Source organism: Leptodactylus fuscus, chromosome 6, assembly GCF_031893055.1.
Source record: "Leptodactylus fuscus isolate aLepFus1 chromosome 6, aLepFus1.hap2, whole genome shotgun sequence".
Classification (NCBI taxonomy): Eukaryota; Metazoa; Chordata; class Amphibia; order Anura; family Leptodactylidae; genus Leptodactylus; species Leptodactylus fuscus.
In genome coordinates, this window is record NC_134270.1 from 114,196,654 (window position 1) to 114,220,712 (window position 24,059).

General features: G+C 41.1%; 1 protein-coding gene across 3 annotated transcripts; it reads right to left on the reverse strand.

Annotated features, from left to right (window-relative positions):
* Positions 1 to 4,764: 4,764 nt before the first annotated feature.
* STRADA (STE20 related adaptor alpha) lies at positions 4,765 to 24,045 on the reverse strand. 3 transcript variants are annotated; one of them, XM_075277085.1, is made up of 13 exons: positions 24,011 to 24,045; positions 23,438 to 23,497; positions 22,733 to 22,790; positions 22,096 to 22,124; positions 15,005 to 15,110; positions 13,425 to 13,546; positions 12,327 to 12,435; positions 10,301 to 10,424; positions 9,824 to 9,995; positions 9,633 to 9,737; positions 9,306 to 9,538; positions 6,793 to 6,835; positions 4,765 to 6,703 (listed from the first exon to the last, which is right to left on the reverse strand). In XM_075277085.1, exons 2-13 carry the CDS (start codon positions 23,447 to 23,449, stop codon positions 6,551 to 6,553), a joined length of 1,266 nt encoding a protein of 421 aa, XP_075133186.1. In that variant the 5' UTR covers positions 23,450 to 23,497; positions 24,011 to 24,045; the 3' UTR covers positions 4,765 to 6,550. The 3 variants fall into 3 exon arrangements, with proteins under 3 accessions (XP_075133186.1, XP_075133187.1, XP_075133189.1); XM_075277086.1 differs by lacking the exon at positions 24,011 to 24,045 and adding an exon at positions 23,937 to 23,986; XM_075277088.1 differs by lacking the exons at positions 22,096 to 22,124; positions 24,011 to 24,045.
* Between the last annotated feature and the right edge of the window lie 14 nt (positions 24,046 to 24,059).

The window sequence follows — 24,059 nt, forward strand, 5'->3', positions numbered from 1 at the left end:
CTGCCCTGGGCAGGATTTGAACACCAGGACTCCAGCGCTGCAAGGCTGCAGTGCTAACCACTGAGCCACCATGTGGCCCCCGAGTTTGCATATATTTTCAAGAGGCTGAGATGATTGAGCCATTGCTGTAATTTCCTAAAGGCCGGGGCCCCATGTTACATAAAAATAAACACTGTTTACAGTCCCTACAAAGTTAATGGGATTCTAGCGAATCCCATCCACATATTGCAGGAAAAGTACGCACAGCGGACATTTCCAAAACCGTTGTTTGCATGTCAATTATATCTATGTAAATTCCCGCAGTTTCCATATTATTTAAAGCAGAAGGTTTCCTCTGTGGACTTTCTATGAAAAAACGTGCAGGAAAAACTGCAGCGCTTTTTTGCTGCAACCCACTACGTGGGAGCCTTAGCCTAAAGGGGTATTCCCATCTCAAGAATCCTATCTAAATTATATAAAGCAAGAGTTTTCCTAAATACATTGCTTTAGAAATGCCACTTCCTTTACCTGCTATATAAACCTACACAGATACAAAGGAACAGTAACCTCTCATTGCTGTCGAACAACACCAACTATAACGAGAGACTATAATCATGGAATCATGCCAATAATAAAATATTTCATATTAATAAATTCATATCAAAGACCAGGTGAATTTAATGCAGTGGACAAAAACACATAGAACAGTGGCTGGTGGTTACATACACAAGTAACCACTAAGGCCCAGTTCACATCTGTGTTCAGCAAATCCGTTCGAAATCAGTATTTAAAATCTTCAAAAACTTATGTGAAACTAGATTAAAACTCATTCATTTCAATGGGTTTTAAAAGTAATCTGCATGTATTGGTTTGTGCCACTTCCGTCTGGTTTCCGCTTTTTTTGTGCGGAGAGAAAAGTAGAACTTGCAGGACTTTGGCTCCGTACTAAAAATAAGGATTCCAGACAGACAGCAGAAGAAACCTGGAAGAGATGCCCACTTCGGACACAAGTGTGAACGAAGCATAATCCGTCTTAAAAAAAAAAAAAAAAAGACAGATTTGGGTATCTGCTGTGCCGCTGTGTAACAGTGTGCAGTCCTTTTTGTACCAAACCGGTTTTTTTTAGGCCTGGTTCACACCTGAATTTGGTATTCCGTTCGGGGATACCCTGTATTGTGCTGCTGTTAGGAGTAGGGGAAAACAGATTGTCATAATCAACAAGTATTCTCTAATAGAATCTCACAGGCTCAACTGGTTTGTCCATGCCCGCACCTTCCACATGGTGTCCCTGTCATCGGTGGTACCATCCCTGGAGACATGAAAATTCCTGTTGTCCATCGACATTTGCCATGTCTACCTGCACATTCCCATCACAGTGTGCCATCAGCGCTTTTCTTAGTTTCACAGTGAGTTCATGTAATTTTCAGTGATTGCCGTGATTCCATACTCTTGGTGAAAGTGCCCTCCACGATGGACAATGATCATCTTATGGATCATCTTGGACCTCTGTCGTTGTTCGGCTGGCTCATCAACGAGGGAAAGTTGTGTCTCATGTATTGTCAGTGCATAGAATTCCTGGGCATGATCCTTAATACGCATCAGAGCAAGACTCTTCTCCGACGATCCAATCTGGCCCTCCTTTGAAGTAAATCTCTGTGTTCGGTTCTACATGGGGGTCTCAAGAAACTTAATACAGAGGGGGTTCCAGCCATTCTTAGTGGCTCAGATTGACCCCATATGGCCCAGAATGTGGATCTCATGTTCTTGCTAGCAGAAGCTCTTTGGTCTCTTCCTCTGCAAGTTGACCTCATGTCTCAGGGACCTCTGTTCCACCCCACCTTAGCTCTGTTTAACTGCATGGTTGTTGAACATGAGGTCCGAAGGTGCTGCGGTTTTTCAGACCCTGTTATCCAGACCATGCTGAAGGCCCAAAACCCCCTGTCTGCTAAGATCTATCATTGCACGTGGAAGGCCTATGTGCAGTGCTGTGAGAGTAATGACTTCAATCCGCTCTCCTTTTCTCTTAACAGGATACTGGCATTTCTTAAATCCAATCTGGACCAGGGACTTGGTCTTTCTTCTCTAAGGGCCAGTTCACACGGAGTTAACGGGCGCGCATTCTGGCACGTATACACGTGTCAATGTGAGCACTCAAAACAGCATTCCATTCATTTCAATGGGTCGTTACGGGCGTATAACGCGGGTAATTTTGCGGCCGCACAATTTTGTGCGTTATACGCTCATATTCGACCTATTGAAATGAATGGGATTCTGTTTTGAGCACTCACATTCTGACACATGTATACGTGCCAGAATGTGAGCGCATTAACTCCGTGTGAACTGGCCCTTAAAGGGCAGGTGGCTGCCCTTTCCATTCTTTATCAGAACACCCTAGCTTTCTGGGGTCAGGTGAAGACTTGCCTGCATGGAGTGGAACACTGTGCTCCTCCCTATCGCCCTCTCATGGAACAATAGGAATTCAATCTTGTCCTTAAGGTGCTTCAGGCTTCCCCCTTCAAGCCTTTGTGTGAGATCTCTCGTTGCCTTCCTGGTGGCCATTACTTCCATCCGCAAGGTCTCCATACTTGCTGCCCTGACCTGGAAGCCTCTATTTCTTGTTCTCCACAAGGACAAGGTTGTCTTTCTTCCGCCACCATCTTTTGTGCCTAACGCTAGGTCACACTAGCGTTCGGCAGTCCGTTCTCTGGTTTCCGTCTTCTGCCTGCAGAAGACGCGAAAGTTTTTTTTTTTTTTTTTTATAAACCAGACACAGAGTACTGCATGTCCAACTCTGTGTCCGGTTTAAAAAAAGCGGAGAGCATAAAACGCTCACGGCCGGACATCTTTCAAACCCATATAGGCTACTTTTTATCCCGGTAAATGATGTGGCTTCACGACTGTTATGAATTTATGTTCACATACTATATTACACTGCTCCTGCAGCAGCTTATCTCAGAGAGATAACAGACCTGGCTTTATCAGAAGCTGTGTAAACACTCAGATAACCCTCAGTGGATTCTGTATATAAATTAGCATATTATCTGATCTGCTCCAGGTAACATGCTGGCACACTGACATGGGAAAACCCCTTTAATCCAAATTGGCAGTTTGCTACTTTTAAACATGCTGGGAAAAAGAAAATCTAATTTGTTGCAAAATTCAAAAACAACGACAGCTATGAAGGTAGCCAGAAGTCATAGAGTTCTCCTCAAGCAGAGCTGATGGGGATCATCGGCGCCAAAAACATGCTCATTATATGGCTTCACAGCGAGCTGCTGAGATGCCAAAACAATCATGGGCACAGCACGAGGAATGAGTTCAGCGGCAGGCCAGCTTGAATCGTTCACAAATCTGGCACGTGCAGCTAACAAGATAAACAAAATCTATAGGGAAACATCTGTTTTTACCACTGTCCCACTTTGTGTCATCTTATAATCACTATGGCAGTAGTCCTAATAAAACAAAGTGACAAACCCTCAGCAATAGAGTTTATGATAAGTGACATGAATATAGCTCCAGGAAGTGGCAGGGATAGCTAACAACAAAATGTCACTCCATAAGTTTGTCATTTTTCTGGAGTAAGGGCTCATTCACAAGGGGTAAGAGGAGGCGGATTTTGGTGCTAATCCATGTCAGAATCAAACCCCCTCACAACAGAGTATGTTCCCGCTCACGGAAAAAAGAAGCGAGCTGCCTTTTCTTCAGGTGGATTCCACAGCTAATTCAGCTGCGGCATCCGCCTCGCGGCAGCACCCTCTGGGCTAGGCCCATTCATTTCGGCCTACTCCAGAGCGGGAAGTCGCAGCAGGCGCATCTTGGTCCTATTCTGACGCGGTTTCCCTTGTCAAAATCAGGACCAAAATACGCCATCCCGTGCCCTGTGTGAACTAGCCCTAACACAAGATGTACAAGAATGTGAATGTTGAAAATAATCTACAGACCTTGTCATGTACCCCACAGATGTATACTGTACTATTTTATGTATGGCATACAGACTGGGCCCTTTTATGCAACAGCTGTAATAGTACTCAGGACATCAGAAGAAATTATGTGAAATAGTTAAAATTTATTCAATTTGGCAACAAAATGCTTGTAACAGTATCTCCAGCTTGTCAATTCATACACTGGACTAAACATACTTGTGCGATACATGTACAGGTCCCAACTGGACGTCCCAAGCTGTAAATCACGGTAATAAAATGTTGACATCTCAGGGTACTGCTGTTACTTAAAGGGATTGTAAGATTTAAAGAAAAAAAAAAGTTAAAAGAAACAAACCAAAGCACAGCACTTTTTTCCATAACCCAAGTTCGGTAGTGCATTCCACGGTGTAGTACCGCACTTAGGCAATAGAAGAGAGTGGCATTGTTTCTGGCAGCTATGCTTTTATGCAGAAGGATAATGTTGCTAAGATCTGTTAGGGCATACCGATAAAAGGGGTATAAGAAATCCAACAGCCCCATCTCTTATAAGTCAAACTTTCCCCTGTAGAAGGGCGTATATAAAATCTAAATCCGCTATATAGAATACAAGTCACCATATAATTCACTCAGCATTCCCATCATGTTCTGTTATATATTACAGAAGGGACATCTTTCTGTAATATATATCTTTTTAGGATAGACAGAAAGTATATATTAAAAAGAATCCATCAACAGAAGAGGTGCTTAATAGTGATGAGCGAGTAGTATTCGATCAAATACCTCGCTGGCATAGGAATGCGTGTAATCGGCCAAACACCAAGGGGTTAAATGCTTCAAATATTCGCTGCGTTTAACCCCTTGGTGTTCAGCCGATTACACGCATTCCTATGCCGATGAGATATTCAATCGAATACTACTAGTGCTTAATAGATCTATACTTAACCCAAGTGTAACACCCCAGGAACGTAGAAATATATAGAATAAATGAAATCTTCCTCCTATATGAACTATCCCAGCTTTCTCATTGAATATGAGTTTTTACAGTCTATGCATATGATATCTTATCCCTTTGAATGGGTTGTTTATTTAATTTATAGAAATAGCACCACCCTCAGTCATAGGCTCTGTCCAGTACTGCATGCAAACCCTCATGAATGCAGAAACTTTCTATAGCCGGGTACAATTCCCTTATTGTGGTTGGTCATTTTCTTCTGTCCCTGACAACCTGTCCACATTAAGGAAATCATGACTGGGTTCCTAGCAAGTCCCAGACCAAAGAAAGGTTCTGCATTTGTGGTCGTATCCACTGGTAACCTAACAAGATATAAGACTGTCACCACTAATGATGGTTAGAGAAAATTTTCAGAACTCTGCAAAATTTTATTATAAAGTATTTAACTTTTAATTGTCTACAAATTGAAATATGGTTATGTTTGAGGGCAAATGCTTTATGAGCAATATATGTATGCACTTTTATTACAGAATGTGCCACATTAAGTTGTCCAGAATTAGAAGAAATGCTTGCTATTTCCCCAAACATTGCCACTCTAGTTTATGGACTGTCTCTGAACTTGTAGTATAGAAGTGAATGGTGCTGAACTGCTATACCAGACACAACCTGTGCACCAGAGTGGCGCTGTGTCTGGGAAAAGAAGACCTTTAAAGAAGTAGCATTGTATACAGCAGATTCTAGCTGCTGCTCTCCTTGGAGATTCCGGCATGTTTGAGTTCTTTACAAGGAGAAAGTGTTGTAATGACAACCATAGTGTCATCTACTCCCCTCTCTTTTATAAAGGAGGCTTATACATTGCTTGTATTTTGCTGACAGTGCCTGGCAGAGCAACAGTACTCCTCTAATACTAGATATGGATAAAAATAATATGCTATGGCAGCTCTCTAATAAACCAGTTATGGAACGTTTCACAGAGCCATAACACAGCCCCAAGTCTTGGACCCCTAGTTTTATTGAACGTTATCGTGATTGTAGGTCTAATAGAATGAAGTGTGTGCGGGGGAGGGGAAGCATGCTAATCCTCCGTCATAATATTCCTTCTTCTATGAACTGCATGGTGTTACCCTACCAAACAGTCTCCAAGGTGGTGATGTCAACCTATTGATCGCTTCAAGTGGATGAGCTATAAAAGTTTATTAAAAATTACATGCATATCACCTTAAAAACCACACTGGTATTACTGCTCTGTCTCTGAAGTGCTACGGTAAGACCGATTATATATCACAAGAAAATTGTGGAGATAAACAGGATTTATCAAAACATTACAGGTGCTTATCAGCGATGAAAAGGCTTCCCGGGCATATCTACTTGCAGGTGACTAAGACACCAGAGCTATGTGTGTCCTCCATTCCCACTAAGCTGGACCCTTACAGGTATTGAACAGTGATGTGTTAGATCCATACAGTGCTGACCAGGTTAACTAAGTTTCCAGCATAGTGTGCCGACCTCCATGAAAGGAAACACAAAGTGACAGAAGGAAGATGCCAACACCAGTGTCAGCGTCTACCCTTTCTTTTTGGTGGTAGGTTTCCTCATGCACCTACAATAAGTGAGACCCGAAAAGGGCCCATGCTGTGTAAACATTAACAGGATTTGTATCCTCCCCATACCCCACCCAGTCCATCACTTTTTTGCCTTAAAAGTCCCAATCGTCCACATCCAAGTGCTCCAGATCAGATGCCAATTCCATCACGCCCTGGGGTTCGGAATTTCTTGCTCCCTCAAAGTTTGTGATGGGTGAAACAGGGCGGAGTAGCTCGGGGAGGGCTTCTGATGCCCTGCGCTTTATCTGGGAAAGATTGATAGTGTTACATGTTATCGTACATACATATTATCATATCCCTTTGTCAGAAGGCATAGACAGAGCTATACTACTACCTGTTTGAAGAAGGAATGATTGAGCAATGTGCCAGCATTTGGCCTGCAACAAAGAAATGAGAAGGTTATGACAACAGAAGAAACTTAACCCCGACCTTCTATCCCTCTTTATAATTTCATTGCTGGCACAGGAGTCCGTATTTAAAAGGTCACTGTCTTGTGAGAGTAGCACTTTAAATCCTTGATCACTCGAGACATAAGTCTAGTAGGTAGTCCTACTCAGTGACACGCAGCCTTCTCTGTATGATCTGCAAGCACATCCACAGCATTGTTTATCTTGTGCAGCCCTTATATCACTGTTATTTACATACAGGGAATCTGAGGAAAACTACATTTCCCATGATTCATCTCCCTGCTTTCACTCTCCTTTCGTCAGGATTGAAATCACAGGACATACACTGCTTCCCTGGGGTCAATGTTGTGTCACGTTTCTTCTACAGTCCGTGCAGGACCGCTCTTCCCCGTATATCTCACCTGGCAATAAATCATTCCCATATCCGAGGTCAGTACGAGTTAAGAGTAGTATATAGTTATTCCTATATGAATGAATGGGATCCCTCTCTTCAGTTGCGTCAAATGATTCAAAGCTGAACCCCTGAGAATGACTTGATCCTTTGTTCTTTTAAGGGAGTTACATCTCAGACAACAGATTCTTTGTAGGGTGAAGGTGCATGGATTGTACCACACATCAGATAAGACAGCTTCTGTCACACAGTTATAATGACAAAGATTACCTCTCTGACCAGGGGCATAACTTGAAGGGGTGCAGAGGGTGCAGTCTCACCAGGGCTCAGGAGCCTTTGGGGGCCCATAAGCACTAGCATCAGTATGGAGATTGCAGCTTCCATCTGGCTCATAAACCAAGGGGACCCACAGATTCCCCGAACAACCCTAAGGTTGATTAAATTCCTTAGCACCCATATCTTTCACTATTAAGTATTCGCTGTAGGGATGAGGTAGGGGGTCCCCGGACAAAAGATTGCATCGGGGCCCACAAGGGTTTAGTTACGCCACTGTCTCTGACTGAATGATTATGGTCTTTCAGATTATTTAGCAGAATATAGAGAGGGAATAAATACTATATCCTCCAAGGAGGTAGAGTTGGCACTGTCTCTAGCTGCCCAGGTCATGCTGTGTTGAAGAATCATGGGATGGATAGCAGAGCACAGAGGAGAGAGAGAGAAAAAAAAAAAAGATCATATCTGATCAGAAACAGAAAAGATGATAAACTGAATGCAAATTGGTGTAATATAGATAAAAGAGTGTGAAAAACAATCATGTGAGGTATCCAGAGATAGACTGGACTGAGCTGGCACTCAGCCCTGAAGTGGAGAATATGTGCAGATGATACTAAACTCTGTAAAGTAAACTATGATTGTATGATTATGTCCTTAATAGTAAATTACTGAGTAAGACTGCCACTGAAAAAGACTTAGGGATTTTGATGGTCAACAAGCTTACCTTTAGTGACCAGTGCCAGGCAGCTGCTGCCAAGGCAAATAAAATTATGGGATGCATTAAAAGAGATCTAGATACTCATGACAAGAACATCGTTATGCCTCTATACAAATCACTGGTATGGCCACACTTAGAATATTGTGCGCAATTTTGGACCCCGATAAACAAGAAAAACATAACTGAAACTAGAGAGAGTGCAGAGAAGGGCGACTAAAATTATTAGGGGAATAGGTGGACTGGAGTACAATAGATTAATAAACTTTGGATTATTCAGTTTAGAAAAAAAAAAGATGTTAAATGGGGAGACCTAATAACAATGTATAAATACATGGAGGGATAGCACAAAGAACCTTCTAAGGATATTTTTACTCCTTTGCCGATGACAGTGACAAGGGGACATCCTCTAAATCAAGAGAAGAGAAAATTTCACCAGCAACATAGACGTGGATTTTTTTTACTGCAAGAACAAGGAGGCTATGGAATTCACTGCATTCATTGAGCAAGTTCAAAGAGGCCTGGATACCTTCCTCAAACAGAAAAATATTATGTTATGGGTTTTAGATTTTGGTAAGGAAAGCCAATCCAGTGTTTTATACGGATTGCCAGATTGGAGTCGGGGAGGATTTTTTTCCCCTGACTTGGGGCAATTGGCATGGACCTCATGGTTTTGTTTGTTTTTCTGCCTTCTTCTGGATCACTGTAGGGTTAAAGGTTGCACCTGATGGAACAGAGTCTTCATCCAAGCTCATCAACTATGTAATTATGTAAATGTTTCTGAAATGAGTTGCAGTATGAATGAACTACTGTCATTACCAATGTTGATAGGAGATACATGTTAATAGATGAATACCCCTTTAATTAAAGTCCAGAATCTACTGAATCTAGATATCAATCTGCTCGCATCTGTCTCCTCTCTTGTATACAACATCATTATTAAAAATCACTGTTAAATATGACAATTAGCTTTTCATTTTAATTTAACTGAATCCTACAATATAACTACATGTAATACGGCCTTTGCTAGGGATGTATAGGATCATGCTGTTCCTACTCACCTCAATTCAGGGTTCCTCTGTAGACACAGCTCTACTAAGTTGTGAAAATGAGGAGAGAAGCTACGATTGTAGGGGTGCATGCTTGGCTCTCCATTGGACGGGCGACAGGAGGTCCCCTCACCAATACCAGAGTCAGCTCCTGAACGTGAGGTCATCATGGTAAGCTCAGATGCAGGGATTGTAGCTGTATCCAGCAGGCAGGGTACTGTGCCATTTAACTTCTCCAAAAGCATCTAGGGGAACGAGGAAGGACATGTGAGAAAAAGACATAACTGACACTCACATAATCCTGAGTAACTTCTTTGTGGATTCTGTAATTTCCCTTACCTGAGTTGCTGGCATGTCCTTGAATGGCACATGACCATTAGCCAATTCACAAGCTGTGATTCCTACACTATAGATGTCAGACTTTGCATCATATCCCTGTAGGTTCTTAGGAAAAAGTAACAAAATAACAATCTATAGAAATCAATATGACAAGGAGACAGTTCAAATGATAAAGGGTATCATGCCCCTACCTGCTGTAAGACCTCTGGGCTAAGCCATGGGAGGACCCTAGAGCTGTGCTTTGGGAAGTCATGAACGACTTTAAGACGCTGACCATGGTTTATCATACTAAGAATACTTCGCAGACCAGAAAGATAAACTTTACCATCCACAGAGATCAAGATGTGACTGGCCTTCACACTCCTAAGAGGAAGAGCATCAACACTGAGTTCTGAGAATTTACAGCAGACAACACAACAACAAAGACACATGAAGTCCACCAAAATCCTCCTATGCAAGTAATGCAGACCTGAAGAACCCAGTTACTGGCAGCCAAGTCTGTTGAATTATAGCCGATCAACGAATACTAATGACACCAAGCAGCTGCAAGTAATTCAGTGGAAACCATAATGGCAGTCAGCCAGCATTTCAAGGAGATATCAAAAAACATCAGGAAAGAGTACGGGTGACTCAAGGATATGCAGTACATAAAGGTTAGATGGAATTACCTGTGTACGTATCCCATGTGATGAATATAATCCAGGGCTTTCAACACTCCTAGCAGTATGTAAGCAATTGCCAGCTCACTCATGCCATCTGTGAAGTGTGTGCAGATCAGGTCTTTGGCTGATCCTGTAAAAAACAAAAAACACAAGAGACATAGTCTATGCATGAAGAGAAGAAGCAATGAACCCTTACCCTATTTTCTACTTGTAAGGATTTAGTACACACTTAGGAGGATTGGTCACGATACAATAATAATTTGGATCACACAAACTGAAATCCTTTATAAAAAAAAAAAAAAAGAAAACAAAAACCAAAAAAAAAAAGTGTCTAGATATTGTTGGTACATATTTATTAAAGGCTGCTGGTTGTATGGTAACATTGGTGCATCTTTAGACATCTTTGTAACTTTTTTAGTACACCTCCTGATTGGCTTACTATAGGTCCATGGTGGTGAACTTATGGCACATGTGTTTTCAGCTGTATGTGACTTGCCCTTCCAGGCGCCCTGATTGTTCACTAATGGGGAATCAGGTAGCAAATGTTTCTTTCAGCTGTATGTGAAAATGCACATACAGCTGAAAACTGTAAATAGTCCATGGGACAGCGACTGTACTGTCTGGAGGCCACTGTGGAGCACATTGTACTGTGTAGGGGCCACTGTGGAGCACATTGTACTGTGTAGGGGCCACTGTTGGGCAGATTGTACAGTCTGGGGGCCCTTCTCTATTTATATCACACAGTATCTGTTTTATAGCAGACATGATATTAGTACAGACTGTAATAACATTGCACGGTCACTATAAAACAGATCCTGTGCGATGTAAGTAGTGAACATTAATTGATCAAAAGTATACCAATTGCAAAGTTCTATTTTTCAGTATAAAGTTGTTTGTATTATTGAAAGCTCTGTAAAGCCTCATTTACATGATCATATTTAGCGGATCCGTAACTGTCTGAAATTGTGGGATCCACACAGTATTAAGGTTAAATTGCCGTGTTGGCACTTTGCGATAATGGTGGGTTTTGGTTTGAAGTTTGGACACTCAGGCTCTAAAAGGATTGCCATCACTGCTATAGATCATTTTTACAATAAAATGTTGGTGCAATGCAGTGATTCCAAGCCAAGCCTTTATAGCTAGGTGCAAAAAGTGTCCAAAACATTCAATAAATGTGGCACAGACCCTATGCACTGGCTAGAGGCACTTACTTGTGTTTTATGCTTAGCATTTTTCTTTTCTTCCATATAAAATTTCAATAAAGCTTGATTACACTTAAAGGTGGTGCACACCAGAATTCTGGCTAAATTTGTAACAGACTCCTGATGCATTTTGATTAGTACCTCTGTCCTAGTGTATATTAAAATGATTCTTATTAGCTGACCTGCAAAATAGCTGAAATCAATCCACGGTGCCTATAAACAATAATCCGGGTGACCTGACTGAGCTACTGAGCATGTGTTAGACCATCACCAATGGACACAATAGGTGGGCTTTCTGAGAAGGAATCCATAGAACACCAAAGCAAGTAAGTGGCAGAAGCAGTTATATGTATAATGGTGCACAAATGTTTTAGGCAGACGTAAAAAATGTTATGCACAGTAATAATGCTTTTACAATAGTGTTAACCCCTTCCCACCAATGGAATTTTTTAGATTTTCATTTTTGACTCGTTTTTTGATATTTTTTCTATGCATTTATTAGACCTCCTAGGGGTCTTGAACCCCAGGGGTCTGATCACTAATGCAAAACACCAGGGCTTCTATGCAATAGAGCCTGCAATAGAATCCAGTGAACGACAGGCCGGGAAGCCTTCACAAGGCTCCCTATTGTCATGACAATGGGATCCGAGCCCCTAAGCTTGCTCCGGGTGCCGGTGTTCACCGGGAAAATGGCGCCTTGGTCAGTTTTGACCGTGGCGCCAAAGGCGTTAATACCCATGATCAGTGTGGGCACCGACCATGGGCATTAGTGCTGGGTGTTTACTGTGTGCTTTGCAATTCATCTGCTACGTGTGCCCCTTTCTACTCACCATAAGCCATAAACGGGGTGACCACCCACAGCTCATTATCAGCAATGAACGTTGCTCTGTAAGGGAGGATGTTGGGGTGGTTAAACAGCTTGGACACATGTAGTTCAGTCTGCAGAGAAAACACAAGGTTAATGTAAAAAGAAAGTTACCAGTGATCAACAACTATAGTATTAACATAGAAGGTACAAGTGGATCGTCACATCACTGCTACTTTACATTAGCTTACACAAAATATAAAACTTAACGTTTATTATTAACCCCAAAAATGCTTGACTCAAAAACATGAATAAAATTGGCCTTTCAACACCAAGCCACAGAAAAATAAATGCAATCCCAAAGGTTCAAGTAGGGACAAGAACACCGGATATATCACATAACCATATGCAGGTAAGTAGAAAAAAGGTTCGATCTTACCAAATCAGATGATCACAGTGTACTGTTCAGAATGACACCAGCGGACTGACAGACCCTAGATGTCCCTAGGTCGCTGTCCCTCTGTATTAGCTCCCGCCCTAACAAGGGTAGTCCCAAACTGAACCTATACAATTAACCCTAGCAGTCATCTGATTTGGTAAGATCAAACCTTTTTTCTACTTACTTGAATATGGTTATGTGATATATCCGGTGTTCTTGTCCCTACGTGAAACTTTGGGATTGCATTTATTTTTCTGTGGCTTGGTGTTGAAGGGCCAATTTTATTCATAATTTTGAATCAAGCATTTTTAGAGGTTAATAATAAACGTTAAGTTTTATATTTTGTGCATCAGTGCTTGGACAATAGAATTACTTTCTGATGTTATAGAAAGAGCTGTCCATTTTGACTGTGGGAAGCTCTTTCGTGGAGAAGCCTGTGCTTATTGTGTACTTTACATTGTCCTCTGACTCTCACGCAGCACCATTCCCTTCTTCAGATCCACAGTGTTGTTGCAAAGTCACATGCAGCCATGTCTTTACTACTAGTCATGTGGAACTCCATCCCACAAAGTCATTACACTGTGAAATACTTTGTGCTGCTGCGGACCCTGCTTTCACCAATTGGAGCCCTCTCACAACATAACACTACCCTCTTTTACCTACATATATGTGTGTTCTCCTTACCTGCAAGAAGGCAACCATGTCATTGGTGCAGGACTCCATATTAACCCTTCTGATACAAACATACTCTCCAGAAGGTTTATAACGTGCCAAGTTGACTGTCATCAGGTCCTCAAAGCCTTTTCCTAGAGTTAAAAAAATTTAAAAAAAAATTAGAAAGCAATAACCTTTTTCATATAGTCTAAGGGATCTTGGCACTTAACACTTATGTAATATTCTTAGGATAGGATTTGTGGGGATCCTTAGACTGGCAGGTTGTGTGGCCATAGTTTACAGAGGAGATGAGGCCTTGTATGCATAGGCAAACTACATTAAACTCTCCAAGGGATCTGGTTACCCAGAGCTCAAGCTATTATGGCCTATCAGAGAATGTTGGTTATCATGGCACTACGAAAAGTATGAATTCATACTACTGCTTCTTTCCAGTGGGTATAGTAAGAAGCATTAATCCAAGATGCCGGTACCTAATTTATATATAGACAAAGTATATTTCCTTTAATCTGACATCTGCAAGACCTGGTGGGTTCCAGATTACCAGACAGTCATAGGGTTAGTTCACACGTAAATAACGTGTGGCTTATTTTGGCACCAGAAAAAAAAAGCTTCCTAATTGGGAAGGTTTTTTTGGACCTTGCCAAGCTTTTTTTGGAGCTTTTTTTTGTAAAAATAGCTAAAAAAAAAAAAAAAAAAAAAAACAGGCTGTTTTTCCCTCCTGTAAAGTGAATAGGCTGAAAAAACCGTGTCACAGTTTTTTCTGCGCATTTTCTTGCTAGCATTCTCCATAGACTAACATTGTATGGAGGAGGATTATGACTTGGATTCCGCTGTCAAAATCCTCCTCCATGTCCCCGTGTGAACTAGCCCATAGAAAAGAATATAAAACTCACTTGTCAGAGTTGAAAGGCTTGAGCAGGTTTTCCAGGGCTAAAAAATGGACGACCTATCCCTAGGATGGGCATCTTGTCAATGAGTGAAATGAGTGAGTGAACTGGCCTTGGCACTCCTCATAGTTTTGTACTAAGTATTGGCTAGACCTGGTATTACAACTAAGAAGTATGAGCTTGTAATACCAGCCCCAACCACCACCAAATGTTTAGAGCACTGCAACCACTTCAATGACTGGCGGGGGTTCTGAAGGTCAACCCCAGAATAGCAATATGATATCACTTTATAAAAGGGGAAAATCACACGAGTTAGTCTCAAGGTCAGTCTTCACGTTCTAGTCATGGATATAGTCCCTGTTATATTGCAGTTCTGTGCGGAAAGCAATTGCCAGATTATCAGATTTTCTACTTTATCACATATCAGACCAAGGAAATTTGTTTATCCTCCTTTGCACCAAGCATCATATGAAAACAAGAAAGAAAGAAATACTTGGGTAAAGTAAGATGGGTCATACAACGAATTGAGGCAGGTGGGATTCATATATATATATATATATATATATATATATATATATATATATATATATATGTAAAGGGGTTCACCTTGGCAGCTTCTAAAAACTATCAGTACCCTGTAAAGGGGTTCACCTTGGCAGCTTCTAAAAACTATCAGTATCCTTCCCTGTGTCCCCCTCTTACCTATGATAGTGAGCAAATCATAGCAATTACTGTCCGGTGTATATACCCCCATGGTGTCCGGACCACGACAGGAGGCTATAGACTCAGCGCTGGCTGCTTCATCCGTCTGGAAGTGACACAAAAGAAACATAAAATTAGATTTTGGGTAGTACCTAGATCAAAACATATGATGCCAGACAGATGAGGAGATACAACACTGTTATACATGAAAATGGGTAAGATACCAAATATTATCTCTCTGGAACAAACCACAATATGATGTTTAATATGATGGCATATTAATGAAATGAGAAGTAAATGTCCATGGATTAGAAGATGAATAAAGCTCTACTATTATATATAGTCAACGGTGTCAGAGTTGCAGTCTGCGTTATACTCCAGAGCTGCATTTACAATTCTGCAAAGTTTAGAGTTGATATCACTCAGCATTTCCCTTTAGTTAAATGTCTTGCTGTAATGATTTACGTACTTTGAAAGGTTATCTGTACATCAGAAACTACCCAAAAAAGAACGGACGGCCGATGAGCCCCATTGGGCTCTGTTGGAGTCTTCTATTTTAGCAGTCCATAGTGAGTGCAGCTCTGAAGTATAATACAGGATGTAACTCAGGATCGGTACAATATATGCAATGTATGCACACAGCATCTTCACTAGCCAAGCAGGGGTTGTGTCTCTGAATATCGGATGTAACTCAGTATAGATACAAGATAACTAATATAATATAAAGAAATACAGCGACTCCACCAGCAGAATAGTAACTGTATCTCTACAGTGTAATATAGAATGTAACTCAGGATAAGCAACGTAATAGATTTAGTTATATTAAGTCTAGGTAGGGCTGGCTCACATGCAGGAATCTGTCACTGAATTTGTCAGAGAAAATTTGCCGATTCCAAAAATCTGCTCCAAAATCTGCTTTCCATTCATTTCAATGTTCTAGTATGATATACTTATCTATCCCCGCCAGTAATAATTTCATGACCTTGTTGCTAATTTACTTGTTGTCCTTTCCTGTCCCTTTTTGATTGGTCCTAACAACCACATATCAGGATCTGCTGTTTCGGAGATGCTTTGGTCCAGCCTTCTAGCCATTATAATTTGGGCTTTGTCAAAATCTAAAGATACTCACGCTTACCCATTTTTCCTGCTTCAAGAACTGACTTGTTGCTAAATTTATCCCACCTATTAAAGGGGTTGTCCATGAATTTCAGGCCTCAGGGAAAAGACTGAAGAAGGTGAAACACACAAAGACAAAACAAAAACACACACTCTTGTCCCCAGCGCTCTGGTGTCTGCTGTTGCTGTCCAGTCTGGTGCGATCCATGCCTTTGTCAGCAGAAGTCCTACTCTGCACACGACTGCTGAGACAGTAACCGGTGACATATGTGAGTGATGCTATATGTGGCACAGGACTTCCGCAAGCAAATGCATGGCAAACGCTGGACCAAACAGAGGTGGTGGACACCAAATTGCTGGGGACAGGAGAGTATGATTTTTCACCTTTCCCAGCCAGTTCCTAACATCATGAATCAGAGCCAAAATGTGACATTACCAACAACCAACATGTTAAAGGACATTATCTCCTATATGTTAACACCAATATTACACAAGTACAAGGCTTCAGTCAAATAGCAACAGCACAGATCTCACACATAATTGGGATAAACTGTCCACCTCTCAGTTTATTAGCCTCCTCCACACTTCTGACTAGCCGAGTGGGCTGACAACCAATGGAAACTACATAGAGCTATCCAGAGAATGTTATTTGTTGCCGTCCTCCCCACTAACTTCTCCGGTGACTGGCGTTTTATCTTCACATCAACCCACATTGTTAAGTATAGTGACTGCAATAACTTATGTCATGTCATTAGGAGACTATATACAAGTCACATATTCAAGTCACATATTCAAACCCTCAACACCTCCTGTCGCCTCCAGCTCAAGAACATCCACCGAATCCGCTCCTTCCTAACCCCGGAAACTACCAAGATGCTCGTCCAGGCCCTCATAATCTCCCGCCTAGATTACTGCAACACCCTTCTCCATGGACTCCCAGCTAACACCCTCACCCCCCTCCAGTCCACCCTAAACTGTGCTGCTCGCTTAATCCACCTCACCCCCCGATCCTTATCGGCTGCTCCCTTCTGCCAATCCCTCCACTGGCTACCCATAGCCCAGCGAATTGAGTTCAAGCTACTAACGTTAACATACAAAGCCATACAAACCTGTCCCCTCCATATATCTCTGAACTAATCTCCCACTACCTGCCCACACATAACCTCAGATCCTCCAATGACCTCCTGCTCCGCTCTGCTCTCATCCGTTACTCACACAACCTCCTCCAAAATTTCTCCCGAGCATCCCCCATACTCTGGAACTCCTTACTAAGATACAAAAGACTGACCCCCACACTCACAGGCCCTGAAGACTCACCTATTCAGGAAGGCCTACAACCTCCAATAACACTATCACCGTTCTGCCATCTGTACAGTCTCCCCCTCTCCTTCTGTCTCTACCCCCTTCCCTCATAGATTGTAAGCCCTCGCGGGCAGGGCCCTCTACCCCACTGTGCCAGTCGGTCATTGTTAGTATTATATCTGCCTGTATATTTTGTGTATTGTATGTAAACCCCCAAATGTAAAGCACCATGGAATTAATGGTGCTATATAAATAAATAAATAAATAATAAATAATAATAATAATAAAGTGGAATCCCATAGGGAGTAATTCCATTTTTAAAACTGCACCACTCAAAGAATTTATCAGGGGGTGTAGAGAGTATTAGTTTCCCAGATGTGAATGCACAGCTCATGGTGAAGCGTATGTAAGCTGTGCAGAGTATATTGGAAATACCAAATTCCACTCTAGGAGTCACTTCTGCTGTCTTTTCCATTGCAATCTCTAAATCTGGTTTGTACCCCGATACACGCTCGCAACTCTTCTACATTTCCTTCCTGCCGCAGCCAGTTTTATTCTAATCATGTCAACCCACATTGTTAAGTATAGTGACTGCAATAACTTATGTCATGTCAATAGGAGACTATATACTTCTGGGCAGACTACAGACAGGAACTATAGATCACATCCACCATTAACACGGCCAGGTAAATATTCATACAATCTCAGTTCTTTTCCAAAGATGAAGTCATTATTTAGATTTGCAGGCCCAGAAACAGCAAGTATGATAGCTCTTGTGGAAAGTAAACATGGATGAATATACATGAATAGGGAAAGTCGCAAGGTCTGGACTTTCGTGTTCAGAAATTTGACACATGGGAACCGTAACCTTACTGTACCTTGAGAAACCTGGCAGTCAAACCCTGGGACTCAATCTATATCTAAGTTCTCACATTTCATTTAAAAAAAGAAAAGATTATATCCTTTGTACTGTCATCTACACATCAAATAAGTCCTGGTTCACATCTGCGTTTGGGATTCCATTCGGAGAGTCCGTTTGGGGACCCCCGAACAGAAACCTATACGCATAGAAAGTGGTTACCTGGGAAAACATGCAGACCCTGTAGACTATAATGGGGTGAATGTGGTTTCCATTCAGTTTCCGCACAAAACATGTGGGAGAAAAGTACTGCAAGTAGAACTTTTCTCTCCGCATAATTTGTGCGGAAACCAAACTGAAACCACACAGTCCCCATTATAATGCATGGGGTCTGCAAGTTTTCCCAGGTAACCACTTTTCTATGCGTATAGGTTTACGTTTGGGGTTCCCAAGCAGACTCCCCAAACAGAATCCCAAAACCAGATGTGACCCGGGCTTAAGACTTGGAAGGGATCATAAATGACTTTTGGTAAATGAAAACAGATAAGGTTAAACAAGGCCTAAGTGGTTACAGATAGGAAAAACCCTGATGAAATAGTCTTCAAAGTATAGGAAATATATGTACCTAGATGGACAGCTAGATGACTAGAGACCAGGGGGTTTACATTTGGCTGTGTGAGAAAATATCGGCAAAGGACATTTTGGGACTATATTAATAAATCTGTACCTAAGACATTTGAGATGCTGAATGTGAACATGGTAATGAAATGAGAGATGTCATAACACTGTACAGTATGGGAAAAACTTGTGCAAGCTCCACAGTCTCATCCCAGCAGCTTGGTCTACAGCAAATCTTATCAGGGACCTGCCAAGAAGCTCCAGATTTTCATTTCATATCATCATTTTACTTTATATTTACTTAAGATATCTTACTGGCTTTCTGAGCTCAAACAATCAACTCCACTTTACAATATATACTCTAGGTGGAAAGGATAGCAGGCTGAAAAACAATGGCAACTAGTTCAAGGATATGTACAAGCCACAAAGCAGAAAATCAAGAAAAGGCAAAAAAAAAAAAAAAAATCCCTTTAAGGAAAAGAATCAAAAATTTTAATTGGTCTTCATTAATGGGGTTGTCCCACTAGTAAAGTATAAAAGGGTATATGATTTCCTCCATTTGGGACGCTCCTCTACTAGTTAGAATGGAAAGTCATTCCAAAGAGCAACTAATATTTTAGTATGCCATGCTGATCACTACCAGAAACCAGGAACAGGTGTGCACATAGCATATAAAATACTAAAAACTGCCTAATACTTCAATACCTCATGTAGTTAAGAGGCTTTCCATGTTTGAACAATCCCTTTCTGTTAAAAGGGGTTTCCTAAAAGTATGCCGATCACAAGGTGTCCTCAGCTTGAACCAAAGTTACAAAAGTTCAATTTGCCTGAAGGCCACCAGCATTTCACAGGGTACATTGAGAGGAACGGGATAAACTTGTACATAACAAGTCCTCCAAAAAGAAAGCACTCTTTATGGCAGCTTTCTACTCCAGCTACTTGACAGATGCTCTGAACAGCAGAAACACTGCAATTCTGTCAGATAATACTAATTTTCTTCCAGAAAATGATTGAAAGCACAAATTCTTTGGTATTATTATCTTCATTTAATTTGTCTTCAAGATTTCAACGCAAGATTGTGCGGATGGTGGATAAAGAACCTCGACTAACATCCAAACAAGGTCAAGCTGTCCTGCTGTCCGAGGGTACAACAGTGTCAACCCGTACTATCCGTCGGCGTCTGAATGAAAAGGGACTGTATGGTAGGATACCCAGGAAGACCCCACTTCTTACCCAGAGACATAAAAAAACCAGGCTGGAATTTGCCAAAACTTACCTGAGAAAGCCAAAACCGTTTTGGAAGAATGTTCTCTGGTCAGATGAGACAAAAGTAGAGCTTTTTGGGAAAAGGCATCAACATAGAGTTTACAGGGAAAAAAAAGAGGCCTTCAAAGAAAAGAACACGGTCCCTACAGTCAAACATGGCGGAGGTTCCCTGATGTTTTGGGGTTGCTTTGCTGCCTCTGGCACTGGACTGCTTGACCGTGTGCATGGCATTATGAAGTCTGAAGACTACCAACAAATTGTGCAGCATAATATAGGGCCCAGTGTGAGAAAGCTGGGTCTCCCTCAGAGGTCATGGGTCTTCCAGCAGGACAATGACCCAAAACACACTTCAAAAAGCACTAGAAAATGGTTTGAGAGAAAGCACTGGAGACTTCTAAAGTGGCAGCAATGAGTCCAGACCTGAATCCCATAGAACACCTGTGGAGAGATCTCTTGATGGCAGTTTGGAGAAGGCCCCCTTCACATCTCAGGGACCTGGAGCAGTTTGCCAAAGAAGAATGGTCTAAAATTCCAGCAGAGCATTGTAAGAACCTCATTGATGGTTACCGGAAGCGGTTGTTCGCAGTTATATTGTCTAAAGGTTGTGCTACCAAGTATTAGGCTGAGGGTGCCAATACTTTTGTCTGGGCCATTTTTGGAGTTTTGTGCAAAATGATCAATGATTTGACTTTTTTTTTCATTGCAAGCAAAATAAATGAAGATATTAATACCAAAGAGTTTGTGCTGGCAATCATTTTCTGGAAGAACAAGAGTATTATCTGACAGAATTGCAGGGGTGCCAATACTTTTGGCCAACACTGTACAATGCTCTGAGAGTAGTCTGCAGCTTTTCATAGCTCACATTAAGTGTAAGGAGGGCCTATCAACTTCTGATTAGCTACTTGTGTTATTCCTGATGGCATGTAATGCTGTGGAGTTGGTAGGCCAAACAACCGACTCCATCACAAATGACAGCCATGGTCAGTCCAAAGCAGTAAAGTTCTTCTACTTCATGACAGTAAATATTTAACTATGCTTCTAATTAATTATAAAATGCCAATAAGTGTATAAGTTATTCAATTATAATTTCAAATAATTTATGAATTTATTTTGAAACCTGAGTCGGTAACTTTTCTTCCCTGATGGGACTTTAATCATAGACAGCAAGCAGCTTTCCCTATTGTGCTCAGAAGTTGTTTTTTTTTTTTGTTTTTTTTGTGTCAGGCAACATAATCGGGAGTTTGATTCAATTATCCCTGGATCTCCTAATTTAGGATCACTTGAGCTTTTCTTGGCTGTTTGCTCTTTTACAAATACTTCTGGCAGAATTACATGTAAAGAAACTAAAAGTAGTTATAATGGGTGGATGTGGGGAGGGGGGAGTGTGGACTGTTCTTTATAGTACACATCCCCTGTCCCAAAAAGAAATGCAACATCTGCTGCAGTCATTGGGAAGATTAGCAGCAGAAAACCTGATAGGACACCACATATAAAGGCTTATACATCCAGAGAACAGACTGCCCAATGTCCAATACAGGTCATTAATGTCACATCGGTGGACCTCAACAACCAGTACCCACCTGACATTAGAAGCCATGGTGCTAGCAAAAATGCAGTATGTAAAGGCAGACAGCTACATAAACTTTACTGCCATAGCTGTGTAACTTTAGCTCAGCTCCCATTTTCTTCTTCATAGGGCTTTTTCAAAACTGATTTTTTTTTAAACCAAAGATCAATCATAACAACAATACCCAAATCAATTTTCTGCTGAAAAACCATACTTGTACATATCATTAACTGGATCATACATAGAAATAGGTGGAAGCCTTCAGCCTGACCAGGGTGCTGGGGATGAAATTGTGCCTCACATCATAATGCCTCCATGCAGTACAAACAGACACATGGTGCAGAGACAAGATGTCTCACTTACTTTCCTTCGAGAGTCCCCTAAATGCGAGTCTGGAAGGAGGGAGAGGAGGATCCACTCAGCTTATAAGAGCACATGAATAGGATACAACTGCTACTTTAAAAATAACTCCATGTACTCATTTTGAGCTTTAGTTCATTTTTTGCTCATTACACAAGTAAAAATGACAAATTCTGCTGGTTCCTTCTCAGACTGTGTATATAAGCACTTTATAAGCACTTCACAGGCTACAACTGTCTCACAATAATCACCGGAATCCAGCAGAATTCTGAACATAGCTTTGTGTCTAAAAAGAGAATACAACTCATAACTGAGAAATTAAACAACTATAGCAAAATGTTTACTTTACATACTACACAAATGAGAATTTTCCCATAAATGCTACAATGTGGTGCTTTTTCATGTTCCATAATATACAGTAAAGAACTCTTCAGCAAACACTACAGTGTGTTATGTCAAGTGCATGAACTGACGGGGTGGAGCATGATACATAGGTTCAAAGACCATGAAAAAGATTAATCATGCGCCCAATATCACCCTCAAGACTACACTACACAGTGTATAAGCTTTACTTGGACTGTATTTAATACAAATAAAAAAGAGGAACATTCTCAGTATAGTAAACATATATCTGACTTACCTCCAAAGAACTCCAACTCCCTCAAACCATCAACCAGGATCCTGTCTGAAACCCAACGCTGTGAAAAGAAAGAAAACATGACAAGAGAGGAAGGGCGAAGAGACTGCAAGACAAAGCAAGCAGTATTTAACAAAAGAGTGGTTCATAAGAGGTAACATACTAATAAATATATTGTTTATCTTTCACTGGTGTCTCACCACTAGAGAGAGTTTAGGAGCTTACTGGTTAGGTTTTGTTCACATTAACATTTTGGGAACTGTTTGACGCCTCCATTACACATTCAATGAAAAATTCTAGATAACATACTGCACTATTTTGTAAAATTCAGGGTCCCCTGATATAAAGACTTTATAGTCTCTGGGGTCTATTGTATACCATTTGTATTTGTCAAACAACAAATCTAATTATTTTCATTGCTCCTATTAGTGAATAAATCAACAGAAACTATACATGTGTGTGTGTGTTCACATAGCTTTATACACTGCACTGTATTAAAACACAGCATGCAGTTAGCTCCCACTAGTGATGGCTGCAGGTAGCATGAATGTTATAAAGTATGTCTTTGCAGGTGGTGAAGATCCTAAAAATGACATGGGCGTAGAGGTGTATGGGGGAAGAATGGTTTCTACCGTTTGCATTTCATTCTCCATTTCTTCCATTATGAAACGTTGCATGATCAATCATCATGGGTATGGACATACTTACGAGAAAAGACATGGGGTCCTCTTTATGTTAAAGGATTTGTCAGATCCCATAAACTAGAACCTGTGAATAGATAAAATGTCTGACATCACATGACCATATCAAAGCATAACATATATAAAATATACGTACAAGACAGATCTGCACTAGTTATTCTGGTAAAAACAATGAAACCTGGATAACCCATTCTAAGTCAAGGAGATCTGTTAGGACAAGATCAAACATGATACATTAGATAGACAGACAGATAGATATGAGATAGATAGATAGATAGATAGATAGATAGATAGATAGATAGATATTCATCTAGAGTGCTGAGGAACTGCTGGCCTATACATAACAACTTAATAGTAATAAAATTATAAGCAGCTGTCAAACACTGTGACATATCCATCTACATGTTAAAGATTGTCATGCTGTGACTTGTAGTTCCCCAGCAACCTTAAGGAAATGGAGTACTGGCTAAACTACTGCTTGTAGTGTACACCATAGACACACGCACGGAAGAGAGACTGGTCCAGGACCACTGGCATTCAGCAACACACTGACTGACTGACTGACTGACATAATACACACCCCCTCTTCCTCTGCCTGTCTGGACCGCGGCTACTTCCGTTCTTCCCCG